Genomic DNA, 24,351 nt, shown 5'->3' on the forward strand with positions numbered 1-24,351 from the left:
CAAGTGCAGGACTGTCTGTCCCCGTGGAGAGGGCGTGAGTCACGCCGCTGGGGTGGATGTGCTGACCAGCCCCGATGCTCTCTGAACCCGTGCTTCTGAGAGAGTAGGAAGCTCCCGCACGTCGGCACCATCAATGATTAACTCCCTTCCAGCCCCTCTCCGTCCCGGAGGATGGCGTCGGGCTGGGGCAGAAACTTCCAGGTTCCTAATCATGGCTTGGACTTTCCGGTGACCAGCCCCACCCAGGAGCCCACCGAGAGTCACCTCATTAGAACAGAAGATGTTCCGGGGCTCTTGTCACTTAAGAACTCACAGGGTCTCAGCAGCTCTGTCCCAGGAATCCGGGGCAGACACCAGCCTAGATTGTATTCTGTCTCACACGCCTCTTCAGATTGGCTCCTTCCACTGAGCTCTGACGGTTCCTCATGTCTTTTCATGTCTTGGTAACTCACTTTTTTTGTTGTCGTTGTTAATCCTCACCCGAGGATATTTTTTCCATTGAGTTTTTAGAGAGAATGGAAGGGAGGGGGAGAAACAGAGAGAGAAGCATCAGTGGGAAAGAGACGCATCGATTGGTCGCCTCCTGCACACTCCCTGGCTGGTGCCAGGGACCAAGCCTGCAGCCGAGGTATGTGCCTTTGACTGGAATTGAACCCCGGGATCCTTCAGTCTGCAGGTTCGCACTCTAACCACTGAGCAACCGGTTAGGGCGGTCACTTGTTTTTAATCACTGAATCATATCTCATTGTCTGGATCCACATTCTTTTCCAGCCGTTAAACTATTCCATTGTGTAGATGGAACAGGTCAACCCCTATTGGTAGACACTGGGGTGGTCTATCTTCTGCTGTTACCACCAACACTCCTACTTCTGTCCTGAATCCCGGGAATGGGTTTTTTAGGCCAAAGGATATTTGTAACTCTCTGCCTTCCCTCCGGGTATGTACGTCTATACTGTTGGAGTATTTGGAAAAAATGTATTTATGTATTAGTTGTATATTAAAGCAAAAGCAAGTATAAAAGTCACTCTGTTGTGTGGGAAGTAGCAGAGTGTAGAGCTGGCGGGTTTTTTCCATAAAATGGCCTTTGCAGCTTTTCTCTCTATGCAGCAGGTATTATTATTATTATTGTAATGACATTTGTTCAGGACACACAGGCTAGCACACTGGACCCAGTTCTATAACTTGCTTTCATTTTTGCATTCTACAATATAACGTGGACATCTTTCCACGTTAGAAGACAGAGCTGTCTCATTTATTAAATGGCTGCAAAATATCCCGAAGAATTAGAAAAATGAACGTTTCTTTCAAGAATGGAATAAAAAATACAATCGACATTTAATCAACATTTTTTACTAGCTGGATTTTGAAGGCTAACAAAATGCAAGACAAATACTTTACTTCGACTCAGTTCAGTAGTCTCAATTTCCAGAGGAAAAAGGCCAGCACATATAGACCCTTTTGATGATTTAGCTGTTTCCACTGTTTGAAACAGTTAATTACGTGTCAAAAAACTGGGCCTATGGTCAAAATTAATGGTGATTATTAAATCATGTTTATTGCTACAAAGGATTCAGCAGTCAGCACTCTGAGCTTTTTCTTTTTTTAAATATACATTTTATTGATTTTTTTTTACAGAGAGGAAGAGGGATAGAGAGTTAGAAACATCGATGAGAGAGAAACATCAATCAGCCGCCTCCTGCACGCCCCCTACTGTGGATGAGCCCACAACCAAGGTACATGCCCTTGACCGGAATCGAACCTGGGACCCTTCAGTCCGCAGGCTGACGCTCTATCCACTGAGCCAAACCGGTTAGGGCTGAGCTTTTCTTTTGAAGGTGGGCTTTTTTTTTTAACGTATTGATTGATTGATTGATTTTAGAGAGAGGAAGGGGCGGGAGAGAGAAGCATTGCTTTGTTTCACATGCATTGCTTACTTCTTATATGTGCCCTGGTTGGGGATCAAACCCACCACCTTGGCATATCAGGAAGATACTCTAACCAACTAGCTACCCAGCCAAGGAGAAGGTGGGCTGTATCGGAACCCTTTCAGAAGCTGCTTTTCTTGGTGGTAGGAATGCTCATGAGGTTGTCTTCCTGTGGTTGGGAAGATAAACAGTAGTTCTGGTTCTGCTCTCTCAAAGCCGCAGCAAAGGGTCCCGGCGCTGGCGTCCCTTCCAGAATAGCTGACAGTTCTTGAACAGGCTTCCATGCCAGGCCCTGACAGAGCGGTGACTCACTGAACTGTCACAGTTCTGCCACCAGCCCACTTGACAGATGAGGAAACTGAGGCCCAGAGATGTTAAAATCACTGGCTCAGGGTCACTCATGTGGGAAGTGAGCCCTGAACCAACTGGTCAGGGTCCCCAAGCTCTGGTCTTTAGCCAGAAAAAATGTGTAAAATACCCGGGGGGCATTTAGAGGAGGCTGAGAATGTTCATTTTTTCTTTCTTTCTTTTAAATATATTTTATTGATTTTTTACAGACAGGAAGGGAGAGGGATAGAGAGTTAGAAACATCGATGAGAGAGAAATATTAATCAGCTGCCTCCTGCGTATGTGCCTGCAACCAAGGTACATGCCCTTGACCGGAATCGAACCTGGGACCCTTCAGTCCGCAGGCCGACGCTCTCTATCCACCGAGCCAAACCGGTTAGGGCCATTTTTCTTTGTAAAAATATTTTTATTGCCAAAACCGGTTTAGCTCGGTGGATAGAGAGCGTCGGCCTGCGGACTGAAGGGTCCCAGGTTCGATTCCGGTCAAGGGCATGTACCTTGGTTGCGGGCACATCCCCAGTAGGGAGTGTGCAGGAGGCAGCTGGTCGATGTTTCTCTCTCATCGATGTTTCTAACTATCCCTCTCCCTTCCTCTCTGTAAAAAATCAATAAAAATATATTTAAAAAAAAATAAAAAATAAAAATAAAAATATTTTTATTGATTTCAGAGAGGAAGGGGGAGGGAGAGAGCGATAGAAACATCAGTGATGAGAATCATTGATTGGCTGCCTCCTGCTCGCCCCCTACTGGTGATGAAGCCCTCAACCCGGGCATGTGCCCTTGACCAGAATTGAACCTGGGACCCTTCAGTCCGCAGGCCGACGCTCTATCCACTGAGCAAAACTGGCTAGGGCTGTTCATTTTCCTATAGATTAGAGCTTGAAATTTTTAGCATCAGCAATTACTACCATAATGAAATGAATCTAAAACATGACCCCAATGTCCTCTCACCCTAGCCCCGAGGAGGCCGGGCGGTACCTGGAGACCTACAAGGCCTACGAGCAGAAGCCAGCAGACCTTCTGATGGAGAAGCTGGAGCAGGACTTCGTCTCCCGGGTGAGGCCACGTCACCCCCCTGCCCGGCCCGCCCCCAGCACCTTGCTGGGTGTTTGGGCTTCATTTCCGATCACTAGTCATGCCTCTCCTCCCCAACCCCACCCTCCACTTCCAGTCTCCCCTATCCCACCCGAACAGCAGCTAATGGGGTCTTTCTAAGCACAAACCTGATCCTGCCCTCCCCAGCTCAAAACCGTCCTGACTCCCCAGTGCCCTCAGGGAAAGCCTGGCTTTCTTGCCCTGCTCTACCAGGCCCTGCCACCCCCTGCCCTTGCATTCTGTCCCTTCTCCCACACCTACCGGCCTCTCTCAGTATCCCATCTTTCACACATGAGCTCTGTTGCTCTCTTCTCCAGGAAGCCTTCCCTGATCCCCAGGCCAGGCCAGGTGCCCCCAATGGACCCCCCATCCCAGCCCATCTGAGTCAGCACTGTCTGGAACTAATTTGTCTCCCACACTGTACTGGGAGCCCCAGGAGGGCAGAGCTGGGCTGTCTTGGTCCCTGCTGTGTCCCCAGCACCACCCAGCTCTCAATGGGTGCTCGAGGACTATCCACTGAACAAATGATTGAATCTGGGCTCCAGTCCTATATAATAAAAGGGTAATATGCACATCAACCAAACAGCAGAACTACCCGTCGCTATGATGCGCACTGACCACCTGTGGAGCTGCGCCCTGGTGGTCAGTGCGCCCCCATGGGGGAGCGCCCCTCAGCCAGAAGCTGGGCTCACAGCTTGCGAGTACAGCTGTTGTGGCAGGAGCCTCATGCCTCTATGAGGGCTCTGGGCTGCAAAAGGGCACAGGCCAGGCTGAGGGACACCCCCCACCACCACCCCAGTGCACGAATGTCATGCACCGGGCCTCTAGTGATAGAGTAATGGTGGATGCCTGCAGCCACCCTTGAGGTGGGTACTGCTAGGACTCCCTTTTGCCTGGAAATGGAGGCCTAGAGATGATTCCTGTGCCAGGACCTCACAGGGAGTAGGCAGTGGGGCCTGGTCTGAACACAGCTCCCACTTCAGAGCCTGGTCTTCCCCGGGCAGAACGAACTCGAGATAAACAAGTGGCACTTATCTTCTCGTTGCATGACCGACACCCTTTCAGCTATTTGGGGATCACTCTAAGATGACCTCTTTATCAGAAAAAAAAAAGCATTTATTAAGCAGCACTGCATGCAAGGCAGTCTGGGGACACAGTGGTAACAGCACTGCCCTCGTGGGCTCAGTCCTTTCTCCTCCCAACACACTCTGCCTCCTCCTCCCCTTCCAGGTGACTGAGTGTCTGACCACTGTGAAGTCCGTCAACAAAACGGACAGTCAGACCCTCCTGACCACTTTTGGGGTAAGATTCCTGTGTCCGTACAGGCATTTCTACCCGTGCCTTTCCGAGGAAGCCCCCTACTGTTTCCCTAACCCCCCTCCCCCCTTCCTTGCCCTCCTGCCTTCCCTGCCCTCCCACAACCATCACCTCCTTCCAGGAATATCTTAGATCCCTGATCAGCTGGGGCGGGGCAGAGTTTTATGCTCACCTCCCCTGACCCTTCACTCCCGCCTTCCTCAGTCTCTGGAACAGCTCATAGCCGCATCGAGGGAAGATCTGGCCTTGTGCCCGGGCCTGGGGCCCCAGAAGGTAAGAGATCTGGGAACGGGCTCAGGGGTCAGGGGCAGGAGGGGGCCCCAAATAGATGGGACCCCAGATCCTAAAGTTCTAAGGTTTCCGAAGTCTCACAGTGCCTCTCCTATAGATGGGGAAAACTGAGGCCCAGAGAGGGTGGGTACCAGCCCAACCTCACACAGCCAGCCTGGGAGGAAAAGAACCAGTCCACTCTGGATGTACCGAACAAATGGCTCATTTAATGACCGGCTCCTTTCTCTCTCCCCGACCCAGGCCCGCAGGCTGTTTGATGTCCTCCACGAGCCCTTCTTGAAAGTGCCCCGATGACCTCAGCTGCCCAGGAGGCCCCCAGTGTGACAATAAAGCATTTTCCCGCCAGGCTCCTGCGTGTGTGCTGCTGCAACCACCGGAAGGGGTTCTCTGCTCGGCTCTGACAGCCCAGGTGGCCCCCTCAGCTTCCTTAGCAGTTGTCCGTTTCCCTGGAGGAGACTACGCAGGGTCCTGCTGCAGCTTCTTCTTTTTCTTCTCCCGTCTCGTGGGAGCCACCTCCCCAGACTCTGGATTCAGTGGCGGCTCTGGCACCCCACTTTCCTGGCCCCACTTCTTCCTCTTCTTGGTGGACGCTGGATCTGCCCTGGCCTCAGGCTCCATCGTCTCACCTCCTGGGTCAGTCACCTCAGTCCCTGGCTCTGTCCCTCTGTGCCCTCTTTCTTTCTTCTTCTTCTTGGGGGATGCTAGAGCTGCCTGAGGCTCAAGATCGCCTGGCAGCCCAGGCACCATCACCTCTTCCTGGGGCTCCACCACCTCTGTCTTTGGCTCCATCATCGGGCTTTGCCATTTTTCCTTTTTCTTCCTCTTTTTGGTGGACGCCAGAGCTGCCTCAGCCTGTGGCTCAACCTCACCACATGGCAGTTCGGGCTCCATCCTCTCCCCTGGGAGCTCCAGCGTGCTCATCTCTGGCTCCACAGCCTCAGTCCCGGGCTCCACCAGCACTCTGTGCCCCTTTCCTTTTTTCTTCTTCTTTGAGGACAGCAGTGGGATGGCCTCCTCCTGGGGCTCCTCCTTCACCTGTAGCTGAAACTCGGCTCTCATCCCCTCCGCAGCCTCCATCCCTTCTGTCCCCTTGTGTCTCTTCCTCTTCTTGGTGGGGGATAGGACTGTCTCTTGCAGAGGCTCGGTTTTAACCGTGAGTTCCAGCTCCACAGTCCTTTCTTCTGGCTCCAGCACCCCCATTTCTGTCTCTTTAGACTTCTTTTTCTTCTTCTTGCTGGTGGATGGGAACAGCACTCCCAGCGGTTCCAGCACCTCAGCCCCGGGCTCCGGCTTCATCGCCTCCAGTTCACTGGGATGCTGCTGCTTCTTCTTCTTCTTCCCCACATCCATCTCTGGGGCCCCCAAAGCTGTGTCCACCTCCAGGGTCCCGTGCCCATTCACTGCCTCCTGAGGAACGGAGGCCTCAGACACGTGCCTCTTCTTTTTCCTCTTCCCTGAGGCCGGTGACCTCAGTGCCAAGGCTGACCCAGGCCCTATGGCTGGTGGGCTGCCTCCAAAGGCACAGAACCGAGGCCTCAGGCCAGGGGGGATCTGTGGTGGGGGGCTGGTGGGAATGGGTTGCAGCGGGATCCCCGATAAGGATTCTTGGGGACCCTCTAAGATCCTTAGGCTGCCTTTGGGGGCTGGGGCACAGGTGAGTCCGCCTTCTGCCTCTGCGGAGGGGGCCAGCAGGGTTGCTTCTCCAGCTTGGGGGCTGCCGGTGCTGAGGACCCGATAGCGGTGCCGCTTGCCTGCCACCTTGCCCTTCACCATGTGGGAGCCAGAGAGCGGCACCAGCCGCCCATTGAGGCTGAAAGGAGAGAGGGGGAGGGCAGAAGCCGGTCAGATTCTTTCGGTGGCACAGGGAGAGGCGCGGGGGAGCTGCATTGCTAGGTTCCTTAGGACAAGCCCTCTAAACTCCCCCCAAGTGCATCCCCTGGAGTGGCGAGTATTCCAGGGAGGCGGCTGGGACCACTCACCAGTCTGGGGCGAAGTCTACAGGGGCCTGGATGAGCCACAGTTCCGTATCCGGGGCCGTCAGCGCCTCCAAGGAGAAACGAGTGGACTCTGACGATGGGGGCGTCGCGGTAAAGTTGGGGGGACAAGAGAACCGAGCAGCACCTGCAGAAGGGGAAACGGGGGTCTGCCGACACTTTGCTGCCAGTCCCATCCTCCAGGGCGCGTATCGCACCGGTCCCAACCTCTTGAGCACCCCGAAGGCCCTCACCCGGTCTCTCCCACGGTCGGTTCCACGGAGAGCCTTTATCTCCACTGATCCAAATCCTGGGGGGCTCTTTTCTATACCGGCCGCCCTGCCAAGATATCCTCTCTCCGGCCCAACTCCCAACACCCCCGCCTTCCTCGGGGCATGCTTTTCGCAGGTCCTGTTTCCGGGGATGTCCCTTCTTCCGTCCAGGCGCTCCCGGCGCCCCTTCCCCCTCCCGCCAGCCAGCCTTCTGCACCCCGTCGGTCCGCCCTGAAGCAACTCACCTCCGGACGGGGCACCCGCCATCCCGGCACCCACCGCTCCAGCCGATCCGTAGCTAAGCCGCCCCAGCCCCGCCGCCGACCACGTGGAGCCGAGGGGGCGGGGCCTGGCTCGGGAGCGCCCAAAGGGTGCGGGGGCGCGGAGGTGTCGCTGGGAGCCCGCTCGCTTTGTGAGCAGAACTGCGGGAAATTCCCATTTGTGCGGAGCAGACAACCATGGAAGACCTCTGTTCCTGTAAATCTGCTCCAGGAAGCAGCTGATTCGAGGTCTGGCGGGAGGTAGAGCCCCACCAGGCCTCGGCGGGCACCCCCCTTAGTCTCTCGGACACTGTTTGCTCCAACGTCGCCTTAAAGGGGCAGCCACATTGATGGGACCTAACTCTTAAAGAGACAGGAGGGTCGATTGGTCTGAAGTCCGTAAAGAGGTAGGTAAGAGTCTTGGTTGGCTTGGCTGTGCTTTCAGCGTTGCAGTCCCTGCTAGGGAGGCCCAGAGGGCTCGAGAGTTCAGAACTTGAGTGGGAGGGGTGGGGAAGTGGAGGAAAGGGGGCGATTCCTCTCGAGGGAGTGAGGTACCAGCCAGGGGCGGGGCTTCTGGACCTCCGGGGAGCGGGAAACATGGGGGGCGGAGCCTCCAGACTCGCGTGGGGCCGTGCGGGCTGAGGGATGGGGCCTGTGGGTCCCACGAGGCAGGTAGCTGTCCCGGAGGATTTAATCTCGTGTGGAGCACATCCCCGAAGGCGTTGGGGACGGGAGAGGGAGAAGGCCAGAGCTCCTTCCCAGACCCGGGGCGCTTGTAAACAGCAGCACGTGAGCCCAGCTTTGGGGGACGCGTCCACGCCCCCCTGACAGCGACGGCACCCCGTGGGGCGGCGAGACAGCGGCTAGACAGGGTGATCCAACAGCATTCCTGGCCGGTGTGTCAGCGCCGCCTCCCGCCCCCTCTGCCGCGATTTCGGATCCTACTCCCGCATTGGGGTGCCCCTCTTTTCAGGGAGCGAGCGGCTTCCCAGAGCGGAGGGAGGGTCAGCGGACGCGTCCCCTCCGCTGGGGGTCCCCAAACAGTTCCCGCGCGGGGGCGAGACACCGGGGCGTGGCCCCCGCGGGCCCTGGGACTACAATTCCCAGAGGACCCCGGGCGGGGGAGCGCCCAACTCGGCTGTGGACGCCGCCAGGGACCGCAGTCCCAGCTTGGGCGCCGTGGCCGGGACATCTTACAAGATCCAATCCGCCCTTTTTACCGACGGGGAGACTGAGGCTCAGAAACTCGAGGGGTACTATTTAGGGAGGCTTCTCGCTCTAGGGATGGGGCGTGAGTCTCCCCGAGTCTGCGACCATCTCCCCCCCTTGGTAGTGTCCGAATCATTCCAGGAGGGGAAACTGAGCCTGCGGGGGTGGGGCCGGGACGTGGGAGTCCATCTTCCGCAACCACAGGGAGGGAGAAGTCTGGACTCTATTTCCGTGGCCAGGTCTCTCTGCGCTTCTGGGCCTCGCCCTTCCTGTCTGTGAAATGGACTTCGGATGTCTCTGAGTGGGAACGGCTCCGTCGGCGCCCTGCTCCTCCGGGACTACAAGTCCCAAGGTGCTCGAGGCGACCCCGGCTCCCCCTCCCCTCAGGGACCCGCCTCCCTCCAGCCGAAGTCACGTTGTCCAACCTGTTCCCGGAGTCTGCCCCGCCCCGTCCTCCGCGCCCCGCCGCCGGAGCCGAAGCCGGAGGAAGACCCCTGGTGCCGGGATCGGCCCCTGATCCGTGAGTTCCGCCTCGCCCGGTTCCAGCGGCTCTGGGGGAGCCGACACCGCGTCCCTGGGAGGACTGGGAGGGGAACCGGACGCCGGGTCCCAGCGAGGGATTGGGGGTGCGCAGACGCAGGGTCCGTGGAAGAAGAGAACTTGGATACTGGGTTTACTGGGCAGAAGGGAAGGGGGCCGGGATGCCTGAGTTCTTGGAATGGAGGACTCGGACGCCTTGGTTCCGGGGGAGACGTTGGAGCTGGGACTCCTGGGTCCCTTGAACTGGGGGCTCTCGGAACCCTGAGTCCTTGAGTAGAATTGGGGGAAGCGGGTGCCTGAATCTGGGGCAGAAATGGGAGGCTCGGACGGCTGGGGCTCTGGAATGGGAGGCCGTCCTACCACTCTCGGTGCTGCCTTCTCCACCGAGCCTGTAGGTCTCCGAGAAGAATTAGGGTGGGGAGGGGGTAGTGGAGCCCGGGTTCCTGAAATGGAGCGAGACAAATACCCGGGGTCCCTCTGGAGGCTGTGTGGCGCTCCCCAAACTTCCCGGCTCTGGGGTGGGGGCTGGGGTGGGAGGGCTGGGGCAGCTCTCCAAACTCCCCGGTGCCGCTGCGCGATCCCCAACATGTCATTAACCGAGGCGTCAGACCTGCCTAACCAGAGAAGGGACCTCCGCCCAAGGGCGCCCCCTGGCGCGGGTGTGGTGCCTGCGATTGCCCCATGGAGGTGGGAAACCACCGGGGTTTGCAGAGGGCGGGCGTTCTAGGTAGAACCAGGGCCGAATTCCAGAAGATGGGGTTGGATTTGGGGAGGCTTGCAGAGCTGGGCACCACGCAGTCATTACACAGAGAGGATGGGGGTCAACCAAGCCCGGAGGTCAGAGTGGGAGGGGAAACCCAGATTTGGCATCCCCCCTCCCTCTGCAGCTCTCTGGGGTGCAGAATTCCATCCGCTCCCACTAGATTTTCTGCCGAACCTTTCCCCTCCTAGGGCTACTGGCCCTGACCCTGAGGTGAGAAATGTCACCTCCACCCCCTCTGTCTGACCTGAAGTAGCGTGGGAGATAAGGGAGGGATCAAGGCTAATTCTGGAGGTGTGTGTCAGTCCTTGAAGCGGGGGAGGTCAGGGCCCCAACATCCCTCTGTCTCCCCCTTCTCTCCACGGGCAAGTGTCATGGGAAAGGATTAAACCAGGGGGTGGGGAGGCAGGCAAGGGGCTCTGATGCGAGAGGGAAGAACTTCCCAATAGTTTGGTCTTGAAGGGCATTTGGTAACAGCCTGTGATGGCATTAAAAATAATAACCGTGGCTGCCAAGAGAGCTCACGGCATGCCAGGCTCGGGGTTGGCAGGTAGACCAGACGCTGCCCATTGTCTCCGGCAACCGTTCAAAGGTGTCGCTTCCAATGAGGTTTGCTGACCCCACCCCAGGGAATGAATGACTTCTCCCTGCTCCAGTGGGGAGACAGGCTGGAGAGCAGGCACAGCCTACGCCCTGGGCTTCTGCCACGTTCTCTCTGGAACCTTCCAGGGCTCCTCGGGCCCCTGTGCTTCAATTATTGTGGATGATCCCTGGCCAGAACTCAGGAATGTACATGGAGAGGTCAGGGCTCAGGAAGTGAAGACTCCAGAGGTCCAAATGCGGGGCTTTTAGAATCTCAGAAAGAGTTGAAAGGGCTCTTTTTGGGGGGACATTACTTGGAGTATTGAGCCCTCACTCTGTGCCAGACCCGGTGATACCTTAACGATAAGCAAAGGAAGACCATAATTAAGAATCCTCTATGTGTGAACTTTATTTGGCGCCCTGCACTGTTCTAAACGCTGTTTTAAACACATAAATTCTGTCACTCAAACCTCACACCCCTGTAATGTGAAGGTTTTAATCGCCCATTATACACACGAGAAAACTGAGACACAGAGAAGCTCAATAACTAGTCCAAGGTAGAGGCTAGAGAGGGGGAGGTCCTACCCATACCCCAGCTGTCCCCAGAGGGGGGTACCCAGTCCCAGAGAGGGTGGGGCTTCTTCCAGCGTCGGTCTGTCCGCACAGAACTGTAGGATTACAACCTGGGTATTCCCAGGCCAGCCTAGCGCTCGGACACGGTTCCTACTGAGCATGATCCTTCTGGGGCGACCCCACCCCACCCCCACCTCCTGCCCGGATTCTTAACCCAGAGAACCTGGTTGGAGCGCAGAGGAGGCCTGGGAAAGAGAGCTAGGGGTAGGGGGCAGGGGAGAAGCGGGAGCTTGGGTTGGAGAGTACCTGGGGGTGAAGGGCTAGGGCCTGGGAGTAGAGGCGCCGCCCTCACGCCCCGCCCGGCCCCGCTCCTCTGCCCGGGGAGGTTCTGCACCTGCCCAGACCCGCGCGCGGCGCATTCCCCGGGCCTGAGCTCAGGTGCTGTCCGCCTGCTGGGCTGGGGTCGGGCGTGACCCGGAGCGCCCCCTGGCGGCCCCGACGCTCCCTCCGCCCGCGCCAGCCCCGGGTCGGGCCCCCCACGCCCAGCGTCGGCATTTCCTCTGGCTCAGAGGATGTCAGCGTGGGATCTGAGCGTCTTAGAAATTTGGAAATCATGAAATATCCCCAAAACAACCGCTCGCTGCCAAAATGCTGGCACAGGAGGCCGCATGGAATTGTTCAGTTTTTATATTTTAACAGACACAGAGTGTTTCCTGTGTATCTAAGAGTCTAACAGACTGATTTGGACTCCTGTAGTCTCTACTGCCCGAGGCCTCAATTCTCAGAGCCTTAATTCCTCTTGCGCCTTCTGGCCAGTTGGATCATCACCACTGTTGATGTTTCCATATCAATAATATGGAAAATAAGATTTAAAATAAATACCCCTGCTGAGGCAGACTGCTGTTTCTCCTCATCTTCCAGATCAGGAGACCGAGGCCCTCTGGTCAGGGTGGGACAGTGGAGCCACCAGATTAGGACCCTGGAAGTCTGGCCCCTTCCTTGTGCTCTTACCCGCTGCACTAGACCATACAGTCACGTAGGCATTTAGGCCCGTGGGGTCCTGGGATAGCCAAATTGGAGAATTCTAGAATGTTCCAAAGATAGCATCTTGGATTTAAACCTTTGGAACAATAGACGCTCAAGCTGCGGGTTTGGGGCCCTGTGGGACAATCTCAAGGTCCCTCCAGTTTCAGAATCTAAGCCTCTGAGAGACCAAGAGGCCCCTCAGCACAGCCGATTTACCTCCTCCCTTCATTATTGGGGAAACTGAGGCCCCAAGAGTGGAGGGGACTCGTTGCCCAAGGTTATAGACTCCCAACACACCCAAACGAGCCACCAACTCCAGCAGGTTCTGTCCTGAGGCTTGTCAGACGGAGGCCGGGCTAGCATGCCCCAGCCCGCCTGCTGCCCACGCTGAGCTAAGCTGTTGGTGAAGCCCGAGGAAGTGGCAGAGCTGGTGGGCGTGGCGGCTGCTGGGGGATGGAGATAGTGCTGGCCTGACCGGTTCCTGGTGGCCTGGCTCCCATCCACTGGGCTAATGACCACAGCAGCCCAGCCACCACCACCCCTCCCCCCGCCACTTCCCTGGTCTTCCTGTTGACACTGGGTCCCTGTGAGCTAGGTCTCTGGGTGGGGACTCTGAGGAGATGAAGCTTAGTGGTCCCTGCCCTCTGGGACCCACAATAACGAGGTCGATCCAGGTGTGAAACCTAGTGCTTTGGACTTCTTGCAGGGGGATCTTGAACAAATGTTGCCGAGCCCCTCTTTCTTGCCTGCTGTGCTGATTTGACCACCAAATGAGGTATTGGGTGCAAAGCAGTTGGCAAAATTCTAGGAAGCAGCAGCTCATCAATAAACGATTGTTTCATTTTGTTATACCACGCAACTGGCACAAGTCCTGGCACACAGTGGGCAGCCCGATTATCATTATTGTTTGACTTTAAACTGAGAGAGAAAGAGAGAGAGAAACACTGATTTGTTGTTCCACTTATTCATGCATTCACTGGTTGGTTCTTGGATGTGCCCTGACTGGGGAGTGAACCCTCAGCCTTGGCATATGGGGACGGTGCTCTCGCCAACTGAGCTACCTGGTCGGGGCCAGCGTACCCCAAGGTTGAGGGTTTGCTCCCCAGACAGGGCACATACAAGAATCAACCAGTGGATGAGTGGAGCAACAAGTAGATGTTTCTCCCTCTCTCTCTCTCTCTCTCTCTCTCTCTCTCTCTCTCTCTCTCTCCTCTCTCTCAAAATCAATACCTTAAAATTTTTAAAAATAGCCCTAGCTGGTTTGGCTCAGTGGATAGAGCATGGGACTGGAGACTGAAGGGTCCCGGGTTCAATTCTGGTCAAGGGCACATGCCTGGGTTGTGGGTTCGATCCCCAGTAGGGGGCGTGCAGAAGGCAGCCAATCAATGATTCTCTCTCATCATTGATGTCTCTCTCTCTCTCTCTCTCTCTCTCTCTCTCTCTCCCCCCCTCTCTGAAATCAATAAAAATATATTTTAAAAATTTTTTTAAAAATATACTCAGCATCTAGCATACTGTCTCCTGGTCCCTATTAGGCATTCAGTAATTAATAGTTATTCTTTTTGTTGTTGCTCTTTCTTACTATTATTATTAATGATTTTTAGAGAGAGAGAGAGACATCGGTTTGTTGTTTCACGCATTCAGCAGTTGACTCTCGTATGTGCCCTGACCAGGATGGAACTCACAACCTGGGCGTATCAGGACGATGCTCTAACGAACCTAGATACTCAGCCAGGGCTTGATAGCTGCTTTATTGCACCCTCTGTTCGCTATAATGCCTGGCACATAGTAGGTGATCGATGGATGAATTGTTGAAGGAATTATTCAGATCTTATTAGGGCTGAAATAGAGATGGACGAAGAGTCAGTCACATAAAGAGTTCATTGTCCTGCGCCTTCCAGGGGGTTTGGAAGGAGTTGGCATTTCCTAGCCGGGGAGTGGAGTGGAGGGGGGGGTATAGTGGAGGGACGATCCTCACGGCCCCAGCTTCCCTGCGGGGGGCGGGGGGCGGGGGTCGGAAGGGCGGTGTCTGAGAACCTCCCCGCTCCCCCCAACACAGGCGCCCCACTCCGGCCGGCACCATGGACAGCGAGGCATTCCAGAGCTCGGGGGACCTTCTGGACCTGAACTTCCAGTGTGAGCTGGGGAAGGGGGCGGGTCCTGGGGGCGGACCCGGGCCCCCCGCGAGGAGGTCCGGGCCCTCACCGCCACTCCCGCCCGCCCAGCCCTGGCCATGAAGCACATGGACCTGAAGCAGATGGAGCTGGACACGGCGGCGGCCAAGGTGGACGAACTGACCAAGCAGCTGGAGTCGCTGTGGTCAGACTCGCCGACGCCACCTGGCTCTCAGGCTGGAGCCCCCGCTAGGGTGAGCCGCTCGCCTGGTCCCCCCCTAGCCCCCCATCCCCCCACCCCCAAGCCAGCTTCCTTCCGCCGGGAGTGCAGGCAAGGCTGCTTGGTAGGGGCGTAGGGGTGTGGCCTCTTAAAGGGCACTTTAGAGCGGACCAGTGGAAGCGGACACCTCCCAGGACCCTCGGAAGGAAAGGGGCCCTTTTCTAAGCTCAAAAGCGCTGTACGGACCAGCCTTAGCCCTGATTTCAAGCTCTCTTCCCACGCGCTCCCACTGGGCTGTGCCCGACTCTCCAGCCCCGGCCCAACCTCGTTGGGTTGATTTTCGATGCTCTCTTTTGACCTCCTCCCAGGCCTCTAGTAATGTCTCCTTTGACCCCTCGATGTCCCGGTCTCTCCCCAGCGGTCCCGGTACAGCTCCAGCCCGGTCCAAGAGCCCTTCGGCAGCCGCGGGTCCGCCCGGAAGGCGCCCGGCGACGGCGCAGACACCGCGTTTGGACGCTCGGAGAGCGCCCCGGCTCTGCTCCCCTACAGCTCGCTGTCCCCTAAGGGCCGGCCGTCGTCACCGCGCACCTCGATCTACCTGCAGCCGGACGCCTACAGCAGCCTGGACCGCGCGCCCTCGCCCAGGCCCCGTGCCTACGAGGGCGCTGGCGGCTCCCTGGGCCGTGCGCCTTCCCCGCGGCCCGGCTCGGGCCCGCTCCGCCAGCAGGGTACCCCGACGCCCTTCGACTTATTGGCCCGCGCCAGCTCCCCCCGCGGCAGCCCCCTGGCCGAGGGGCCCCAGGTTTTCTTCCCGGAGCGCGGGCCCTCGCCGCGCCCCTCCGCCGCCTACGACGCACCAGCCGCCTTTGGTGTCCCCCTGCTGGGCGCGGGCAGCAGCGCCTTCGCCCCGCCCCTGCGTGCTCTAGGTGAACGGGCCGGAGGTGGAGGGTGGGAGGGGTGCGGGGCCTGGGACTGGTCTCCTCTCGCATCCTCATTCGCCAACTCTCCCCAGACGACCTCATGCTGCGCCGGCGGCCTCCCAAAGCCTGGAACGAGTCGGACCTGGACGTGGCGTACGAGAAGAAGTCCTCACACGCAGTTAGCTACGAACGTCAGTGAGGGGAACCGGGGGAGGGGGCCGCCGGAGAGGCGGCCCCCAGATCCTAATGACTCCCCCCTCGCAGGCCTGGACGCCTTCGGGAGGCCCTCCTCCCCGGGCCTGCAGCTGTTACCCTGGAGAGAGAGCAGCCTGGACGGGCTGGGGGCCACCGGCAAGGTGAGGGGCCGAGCAGCTTGGGGAGGGGGCTGTCGGGCCAGGGCCGGGAGCGGGGCCAGGGCTAGTCTCCCCCTCCAGGCCGTGCCCCCATTTTCTGTACCCTTCCCCCAAGCGCTTCCTTCTTTATCCTGGATTTCCAATCCCTCCCTGTCCACTTCCCCTCACTTTCTCTGGCTTCCCTCACTTTCTCTGGCTTCCCTCACCTCCTTCTCTCCCTTCTCATCGTTTGCTGCCTCCCTAACCCTTTCCTTCCCTTATCTTCCTCCCGCCTGAGCCCCTCTCCCTTCCCTCCTCCCCCCTTTCTCCCCAGGACAACCTCACCAGCGCCACCTTGCCCCGCAATTACAAGGTCTCCCCTCTGGCCAATGACAGGCGTTCTGACGTGGGCAGCTACCGCCGATCGCTGGGCTCCCCGGGGCCATCGGGCACTTTGCCGCGAAGCTGGCAGCCTGTCAGCCGCATCCCCATGCCTCCTTCCAACCCCCAGCCTCGGGGCGCCCCCCGCCAGCGCCCCATCCCCCTCAGCATGATCTTTAAGCTGCAGAACGCCTTCTGGGAGCACGGGGCCAGCAGAGCCATGTTCCCTGGCTCCCCCATCTTCTCCCGAGCTCCTCCGCCCAAGCTGCCTCCCCAGCCCCAGCTACCGCCCCAGCCCCAACCACAGTCCCAGGTGCCCCCACAGCCCCAGTCACAACCACCATCCCAGCCTCAGCTCCAGCTTCAACCCCCTGCCTCAGTGCCCCAGTTCCCCCAACAGACTTGGAGTGAAGGTGAGTCAGCAATGGGGATTCCAGAGGGCTTGGTGAAGGGAGGTCCAATGGATGGGGACCCGACCAGCAGAGGGAGCCATCGCGGCCCAACACCTGTTTTCAGAGCCTGTCCCTGCAGAGCAAGGCCGGATAAGCGTGGGGAGTGGGGTGGGGGGAGAGGGGGGTTAGGGACAGACAGCAGGGTGGTTAAGCAGGGACTCTGGAGTCAGACAGCCTGGCTCCATGCTGAGTGACATGGGCAAGTCACTTCACCTCTCTGAACCTCGATTTCCTGGACTGTAAAAGGTGATGATAGAACCTATCTTATATGAAGTCCTTAAACTAGGGCCTGATGTGTAGTAATCTTATAGCTATCGATTCGTTATAATGATTATTACTGTTTTCTGGTGTGAGACCAGTGCAGGGCCTGGAGTTGAGTAGATTGGGTCTGAGCCTCTCTCCGCCACGAATGCTGTGAGGTGCAGGATAAATCAGTTAACCTACCTGAGCTTCTATTTTCTCAGCTGGGAAGAGAGACTAATAATATCTATTGCACAAGTTCTGTTGGGAATTCAGTGTATAATAATAATGTGTATAAAGTGATCATTATTATTTCTACCTGCTTTTAAAGCTCTGATAGAGGGGAATAAGGCAGTCAGAAGAGACCAGCAAGGCCAGGATTCTAGTCCCAGCAGGAGTTTTCTCCTGAAATGCTAGGAGAAGAAATACTTAGATGCTTAGAACTTCACGTCTATCGTGATGGTAGGAGTACAGAGTCAGAACTGAGGTCACAACCCAATTTTTTGTCACTGGGCAACTGATTTGCTGTCTCTGAGACTGAGTTTCCCTTCTGTGATAAGGAGGTGATAGACATGTCTACCTCACAGGATGGTGAGGTGAGAGTTCAGCAAACAGGCACGTACAGCACCAGCTACATGCTAAGTGCTTGATAAAGGGGAAATGGCATCACAGCCCAGGGAACAGGTAGCCCAGAGATCAAGGAACTGCCCTGAGGCCACACAGCAAATCAGGTGCTGCTTGCAGGCTTTGGAGGTTGTGGGGAGGGAGTCTTGGGGGCCTCCTGAGAACCCCTCTGATTTGCCTCCATTCCTCCTAGGCGCCCCCAAAGCCCCTGCTGAGCTGGAGCCTGAACCAGAGCTGGAGGGGCTGCTGGCACCAGTGCTGGAGGCTGGCGACACAGATGAAGGCACTGTCACTCGGCCCCTCAGCCCCACGCGGCTGCAGCCAGCGCTGCCACCCGAGGCACAGTCGGTGCCCGAGCTGGAGGAGGTGGCACGGGTGCTGGCGGAGATTCCTCGTCCCCTCAAACGAAGGGGTTCCATGGAACAGAGCCCTGCCGTAGCCCTGCCCCCCACCCACAAGAAGCAGTACCAGCAGATCATCAGCCGCCTCTTCCATCGTCATGGTGGGCCCGGGGCGCCTGAGCCCGAGCTGTCCTCCATCTCTGAGGGACCTGAGGCCAGGGCGGGACCCCCTGCTCCTGCCCCACCAGCTCCCATACCACCCCCGGCCCCGCCCCAGAGCAGCCCACCAGAGCAGCTGCAGAGCATGGTGAGTAACACAGGAGGAAAGTGAGGGATATTAGCACCTGCGAGGTGCCCCTTCCTGTTCTGAACTTGGGAATTGCGCCCATCACGTCTGCTGCATCCCATTGGCTAGGAACCCAGCTACAAGGGAGGCTGGGAAATGTAGTTTTTAATCTAGTGGGCCCATGTTCAAAAGAAAGGAAAAACACATGGAGCAACAACCAAATGTCCTGGCCACCCAGACTTCCCTGTTCCTCTCCAATACACCCCGCCCACGCCAGGGCATCCTTCCAGGAATCCTGGAGTTTTGTTTGTGTGTTTTTTTAATTGATTTTAGAGCGAAACATTGATTTGTTGTTCCACCTATTTATGCATTCCTTGGTTGATTCTTTTTTTTTTTAAAGAAGCCTGTCAAGTTTGTTTGTTTGTTTATTATTGTTAAGATATTTTTATTGATTTCAGAGAGGAAGGGAAAGGGAGGGAGAAATAGAAACATTAATGATGAGAGAGAATCATTGATTGGCTGCTTCCTGCACGCCCCCTACTGGGGATCGAGCCCGCAACCCAGGCATGTGCCCTTGACTGGAATCAAACCCGGGACGTTTCACAGGCTGATGCTCTATCCACTGGGCCGAACCGGCTAGGGCCTTGGTTGATGTCCCCTGACCATCGATTGAACCTGAAACCATGGCCTATCAGGATGGCCCTCTACCTGGCCAGGGCAAGGAATGGTGGAATCTTCTAACCTGGAAATGACCGTGTCTTGGCAGACAGAGGTTTTATTCTGGGACTTGAAAAGCCTGCCTGAAGCAAGGCACTTTATTACACAGGCTCTGTGTCTGCCTTCTCTCCTCTTATACCTCAGCAAGCCCATGGCCCAGCCAGCCCTGACTAAAATGACTTCTTAGTTCAAGCCCATGGAGTCCTCTTAACTCTGCTGGGAGCTTCTTCCATTCAGATTTCCAAGATTCTTTTTTTTTTTTAATTGATTTTAGAGGGAGAAAGGGAGGAAGGAAAAAGAGGGAGAGAGAGAGAGAGAGAGAAAAAAACAAACATTAACGTGAGAGAGAAACATTGGTAGGTTGCCTCCCTTAAGTGCCCCCCATGGGGGATCAAACCCACAACCTGGATATGTGCCCTGACCAGGAATCAAACCTGAGGTGTATTGGATGGCTGCTCCAACCAACTGAGCCATGTGGGCCAGGGCGAATTTCTGATTCTTAAAAGTCCCTAAACCTGAAAATTAAAAGACTTGTCATTTGAATCATAAAGTCACAGATTAGTGCACTAATATGTTGTTATACAGGTTTATATTTTAAATGAATATTTCTACCAGAAAGGAATACCCAAACACCATTGAAACTTAAGGAAATAGATAAGACTAAAGACTTTAGGCCAAAATCCGTGCCAGGCCCGCGTGGCTCAGTAGTTAGCATCAACTGATGAACTAGGAGGTCACGGGTGGATTCTGGTCAGGGCACATGCCTAGGTTTCTGGCTCGATCCTCAATGGGGGGTGTGCAGGCGGCAGCTCATGGATGATTCTCATCATTGATGTTTCTATCTCTCTCCCTCTCCCTTCCTCTCTGAAATCAATAAAAATATGTTTTTTTAAAAAAGAGGCCCAAGTCACAGCACTCGGAGAGAACCCTGACTTAGGTTTTGAGCATTTCCTTCCCAATCTTTGGAAGGCACTGAACCCCCCCCCCCCCCCCCCTGTCGCCCAGGAGATGCGCTCGGTGCTGCGGAAGGCGGGCTCTCCGCGCAAGGCCCGCCGCGCGCGTCTCAACCCGCTGGTGCTGCTGCTGGACGCGGCGCTGACCGGGGAGCTGGACGTGGTGCAGCAGGCGGTGAAGGAGGTGAGCGGGGCGGGCCGCGGGGCGGGCGGGGCGCGGCGCGAACGCGGGAGGGCACGCACTGAGCCTCGGGTCTCCGGGCCGCCCAGATGAACGACCCGAGTCAGCCCAACGAGGAGGGCATCACCGCCCTGCACAACGCCATCTGCGGCGCCAACTACCCCATCGTGGACTTCCTCATTGCGGCTGGCGCCAACGTCAACTCCCCCGACAGCCACGGCTGGTGAGCCCCGGTCCGCGCGGGAGGGGGGGGGCGGGGGCGGCGGCGGACCGGCCCCCCCGCGGGCGGCTGCTCACGCCTCTCCCGCCCGCCTCCACGCCTAGGACGCCGCTGCACTGCGCGGCCTCGTGCAACGACACGGCCATCTGCACGGCGCTGGTGCAGCACGGCGCGGCCATCTTCGCCACCACGCTCAGCGACGGCGCGACCGCCATCGAGAAGTGCGACCCCTACCGGGAGGGTTACGGCGACTGCGCCACGTACCTGGCAGGTGCGAGGCGGGGACGGGCCTGCGGGGCGGGCTGATGGGCGGGGCGCCTCTGAGGCGGGGGGAGGGGGAGGGGGAGGGGGGCCGCAGATGCCGCTCACACTGGAAAGAGGGAGGACTTGGGGTCTGTTCCAACCACGTAGCTCAGGTAGCTTAAGAGGGGGCTGCAGGATGCCCCCCCCCCCCCGCAGGTGCAAACGGGGTGGGAGAGCAGAGGGTGCTACCTTGGAGGGAGAGGGGTACCATGGGGGCTGTGCCTTGCAAGTTGGACTCCAATGGGGAGAAAAGTGGTCGTAGAAATTGGGCAGTTCATTTGCTTTCTCACCTCGGGGGTGGGGTGGGGGGTGGGAGCTAGACTTTCCCACTCTACCACCTGCCTGGCATAGCTGGGGCTGGGCAGGTGGACTGTGCTCCCTGCGGGAGATGCAGCACACGCAGCTGGCAGGTGAGCGGGCCGTGGCTTCTGCAGAGGGGCTCGGGGACTCTTCCACGCAGTGGTTCTCAACCTTCCTGACGCCGCGACCCTTTAATGCAGTTCCTCATGTTGTGGTGGCCCCCAATTTCATTGTTACAAATTGAACATAATGAAAGCATAGTGATGAATCACAAAAACAATATGTAATTATATCTGTGTTTTCCGATGGTCTTAGGCGACCCCTGTGAAAGGGTCGTTCGGCCCCCAAAGGGGTCGCGACCCACAGGTTGAGAACCGCTGACTTAGGGCCATATGAGGCTGTACCACATACCTCCAGGAGGGGGGCCACATCACCTAACCAGGCTGTACCTCGGGGTGTGCATCGGCTCTGCACTGCGCACCTGGAGGGCACAGGGCAGGGTGAGGAACTGCACAGATGGGGCAAGGCAGGCTGCGGACCGGGGCTGGGACCGGGGTTTAGGAGAGGAGCCTGAGGGGCGAGGCAAGCCTGCTGTGCCTGCTGTGGCAGAAAGTGGGTGAGAGCCGTGGGCTGTGACAGCGGCCTCACGGGTGGTCAGGGGCAGACTGGCATTTGGCCACTTGTGGGGAAGTAGACTGTTCACCAGAGAGAGGAAGGGCTGTGGCTTCTGGGGAGGGGGGTGGGCCATTCCACCTTTGCTACAGGTAGTGTCCTGCCCTACCATCCGGAACATGGGGAGTTCTGTGAGGGTGGAGATTGGACCGCACACCGGGCAGGGCAAGGAGGGGAAATTGGACACCATGGGCTGAAGCACTAAAGAGGCGATGGATGGTGGTGGACGACAGGGTGGAAGGTGTGGGTGGGCTGTGCCATCCAGGGAAGTTATTGTAACCTTTTTGGAAACTTCATCGCTTAGGGAGGCGGGGCAGAGTGGGCTGTACCCTCTGGAGAGGGGAGATGGGGCCACCGAGAGGAAGGCTGAGTAGGGCTGAACCACTTAAGTGGGGGGTGCAGTGAAGGTATCTCTCAATGTACAAGAGGGCATGGAGACCTCTGGCCCTGTCTTGGGGGTTGGCCCAACGTTCTCCAGCTTTCGAGACCGCCAGTCCTGGCAGCTGACTCAGCTCAGGTGGCTCACCCCCAGCCGGGGCAGCACCGAACCCCAGGCCTGGCTGGCCCTGTCCCCAGCGAGCCTGTGCCTCGCGTCCCTGAGTGTCCCGGCCCTCACGAGCCCCGCCCTTTCGCTTTCAGACGTGGAGCAGAGCATGGGGCTGATGCACAACGGGATGGTGTACGCCCTCTGGGACTACAGCGCCGAGTTCGGGGACGAGCTGTCCTTCCGCGAGGGCGAGTCGGTCACCGTGCTGCGCAGGGACGGGCCGGAGGAGACGGACTGGTGGTGGGCCACGCTGCACGGCCAGGAGGGCTACGTGCCCCGTAACTACTTCGGGGTGAGCCCAGAGGAGACATGTGGGGCCTACAGAGAGCTGTTTGGGGACAGGGATGACCCCCCAGGAAAACGAAGGGCAAGAGGGTTGGTCCATTATATGGGAGGGGCAGGTGCAGAAAAGTCCGCCTGGGCCTGGAAAGGCGAGGAAAGGCCATTATAGTAACGGGAGGTAAGGAGCGGCCTCCCACGGGTGGTACTGCGTGGGGTGTGCACCAAAACTGCCTCATGGTTATTTGATTGGTTCGAGCTCTGATAGTTTTATTATACTAATGGGAGGTAAAGAGTGTGTTTTAGCCAAGGGAAGAGATGAACAATTACATTGTAATGCTGAATTGGGCAGGATGAGAAAGAATCCATTAATAAAATGATGGTAGAATTGAGGGAGGGATTCTACAAGGTTTGTGAAGGAGAGCAAGGAGATCCCATTATGTCTAGGAGAGGAGAGTCTTTTGCTTTGGGGATGGGTGGAGGTGGGTCCCAGCCAGACCACCACGGGGTGGGGAGAGGCGGGGTGGGGGCTCAGAACCTCCCAGCTCATCCAGCAGGCTGCCCGCCGGAAGGCTCTGTGTGGTGCCTGAGGGTGACAGGGCCTCGGGATTCCAGAGCGGGCAGGGCCGTGCTGAGCTAGTCCTCAGGAAGAAATGGGATGAGGGAGCCGCCTGGTGTTTGGGGTGGGTAGGAGACTCCAGTCAGTTTGGGGGAGGGAAGAGGGGGTGGGAGCCCCTGGTGTCTGAAACTCTTGTCCTCCCTCAGCTCTTCCCCAGGGTGAAGGCTCAGAGGAGTAAAGTCTAGCGGAGAGGACATCTTCGGGGGAGACAGGAGGAAGCAGCTTGGCCGTGGCCCCAGACCTCCCGACCCATGACCGCTGCCCCTCCCTGCACCCAAGCCCGGCAGGGCGGGATCCTCGCCACCGTCTCTCTGCTTTCCCGGAAGCCCGCCCAGGGGAGAAGGAGTAGCTCAGCCTTCCGTTTAGAAGCCTGCCTTAACTGTGGGAGGTCATGTGGGGCAAGAGAGACCGCCCCCCTCCCCCACCATTTGCCAAATCAGATTCTGTCCAAAGTGCCCTCCACCCCTGTCAGCCCCTCCCCAAGCCCCTCAAAGCAAGCCCACCCATCATCCCAGTGGGATGGGCCACCTCCAGTGGCTTTGCCTGGGAGTCACCTCTGCCCCCATTTCTCCCAGCCGCCCTGGGGGGGACCAGGTGAGGCACGCTGGTCTCTCTACCGGGATCTCTGCACACACTCCCCCCCCATCCCCGCCCCACACTCTCCAACCGACCAAGTGCCTTCACACAGTGCTGGTTTTATAACAAAATGGGGACGTTCTTCTTTATAAATAAAGGTAGTTTGCACAGAAGTTGGCTTCCTTCTCTTTGGCTCCCATTCCGACTTAATAAATGATTGTCACTTCCTGTTTTTGGCAAAGCAGTCTTAAACTCACCTCCTTCGAAGGGATGTCCCTCACGTAGATCCGATTCTCCCTCTGTCAGATTCCTCTGCTTTTTATTTTTGGTAGTGCCTTGATCTTTTTTCATGTTTTAGATTCTTCTTGGACATCTTGAAGCATGTTACGCATAGTATAGTAGTACGTCTGATAATTCAGTCATCTGGTGTTTGGGGCCATCACTCTGTCACTTGTGTCTGCTGGTTCTACCTCCTGCTGGGCTGTTTTCTTCCTGTGTGTTGACATGAATTGTGAGATTCTTTCCAACAAAACAAGGCTTCATCTACCAATAAGTCCATGTGGCCTTGTTGAGAGTACGATCTTGAAGAGTGATTTTTCCTTTGCTTCTGCCTCACTTTTTAAATTTGTTACTGATTTTAGAGAAAGAGAAAGCAGGGCGGCATCAGTTTGTTGTTTCACTTATTTACGTATTCATTGGTTGATTCTTGTATGTGCCCTGACCAGGGATCGAACCTGAAACCTTCGCATTTCAGATGACGTTCGAACTAAGTTATCAGGCCAGGACCTGTCCTACTTCTTTATTTCATAAAGTGCTCCTTAAAGATTATTTTTTTTTTCCTTAAAGATTTTTTGGCCCAACTGGCGTGGCTCAGTGGTTGAGCATTTCGACCTATGAACCAGG

The 24,351-nt window shown here is 57.0% G+C and overlaps 3 protein-coding genes across 10 annotated transcripts in view; 2 read left to right on the forward strand and 1 right to left on the reverse strand.

Moving 5' to 3' along the window:
- ERCC1 (ERCC excision repair 1, endonuclease non-catalytic subunit) overlaps positions 1-5,324 on the forward strand; it is a 202,341-nt gene extending 197,017 nt beyond the window's left edge. For 4 of the 5 annotated variants that reach the window (XM_059666154.1, XM_059666151.1, XM_059666153.1 and 1 more), the window contains exons 7-10: positions 3,230-3,329; positions 4,599-4,670; positions 4,890-4,958; positions 5,217-5,324. In XM_059666154.1, the coding sequence (XP_059522137.1) occupies positions 3,230-3,329; positions 4,599-4,670; positions 4,890-4,958; positions 5,217-5,270 (295 nt within the window). In that variant the 3' untranslated portion in view covers positions 5,271-5,324. The remainder of the gene's footprint in view (positions 1-3,229; positions 3,330-4,598; positions 4,671-4,889; positions 4,959-5,216) is intronic. The other variant, XM_059666155.1, reaches the window with a different exon arrangement.
- POLR1G (RNA polymerase I subunit G) lies at positions 5,163-7,618 on the reverse strand. Of its 2 annotated transcripts, XM_059666142.1 has the most exons (3): positions 7,467-7,618; positions 6,956-7,097; positions 5,163-6,786 (listed from the first exon to the last, which is right to left on the reverse strand). In XM_059666142.1, exons 1-3 carry the CDS (start codon positions 7,486-7,488, stop codon positions 5,433-5,435), a joined length of 1,518 nt encoding a protein of 505 aa, XP_059522125.1. In that variant the 5' UTR covers positions 7,489-7,618; the 3' UTR covers positions 5,163-5,432. The 2 variants fall into 2 exon arrangements, with proteins under 2 accessions (XP_059522125.1, XP_059522124.1); XM_059666141.1 differs by lacking the exon at positions 7,467-7,618 and having other exon boundaries at positions 6,956-7,191.
- Positions 7,610-23,621, forward strand: PPP1R13L (protein phosphatase 1 regulatory subunit 13 like). Of its 3 annotated transcripts, none has more exons than XM_059666138.1 (15): positions 7,610-7,892; positions 9,078-9,210; positions 12,878-12,946; positions 14,231-14,307; positions 14,397-14,539; positions 14,924-15,431; positions 15,518-15,616; positions 15,690-15,781; positions 16,092-16,551; positions 17,648-18,102; positions 19,804-19,935; positions 20,022-20,155; positions 20,257-20,423; positions 22,067-22,266; positions 23,019-23,621. In XM_059666138.1, the coding sequence occupies exons 3-15, from the start codon at positions 12,942-12,944 to the stop codon at positions 23,055-23,057; spliced, it is 2,511 nt and encodes an 836-aa protein (XP_059522121.1). In that variant the 5' UTR covers positions 7,610-7,892; positions 9,078-9,210; positions 12,878-12,941; the 3' UTR covers positions 23,058-23,621. The 3 variants fall into 3 exon arrangements, with proteins under 3 accessions (XP_059522121.1, XP_059522122.1, XP_059522123.1); XM_059666139.1 differs by having other exon boundaries at positions 7,610-7,888; XM_059666140.1 differs by lacking the exons at positions 7,610-7,892; positions 12,878-12,946 and having other exon boundaries at positions 8,837-9,210.
- Positions 23,622-24,351: the final 730 nt, after the last annotated feature.

Source organism: Myotis daubentonii, chromosome 15 (assembly GCF_963259705.1).
Source record: "Myotis daubentonii chromosome 15, mMyoDau2.1, whole genome shotgun sequence".
Taxonomy (NCBI): Eukaryota; Metazoa; Chordata; class Mammalia; order Chiroptera; family Vespertilionidae; genus Myotis; species Myotis daubentonii.

What these genes read in the sequence shown, in the direction of transcription:
- POLR1G (XM_059666141.1), bottom strand. Translation starts at nt 7,146, where the DNA reads ATGGGACTGGCAGCAAAGTGTCGGCAGACCCCCGTTTCCCCTTCTGCA. An exon ending in GTAGACTTCGCCCCAGACTG is followed by an intron (nt 6,787 to 6,955) that starts GTGAGTGGTCCC and finishes CTCTCCTTTCAG; the next exon opens with CCTCAATGGGCGGCTGGTGC.
- PPP1R13L (XM_059666138.1), top strand. An exon ending in ACACGCAGTTAGCTACGAAC is followed by an intron (nt 15,617 to 15,689) that starts GTCAGTGAGGGG and finishes CCCCCCTCGCAG; the next exon opens with GCCTGGACGCCTTCGGGAGG. An exon ending in GGCTGGGGGCCACCGGCAAG is followed by an intron (nt 15,782 to 16,091) that starts GTGAGGGGCCGA and finishes CTTTCTCCCCAG; the next exon opens with GACAACCTCACCAGCGCCAC.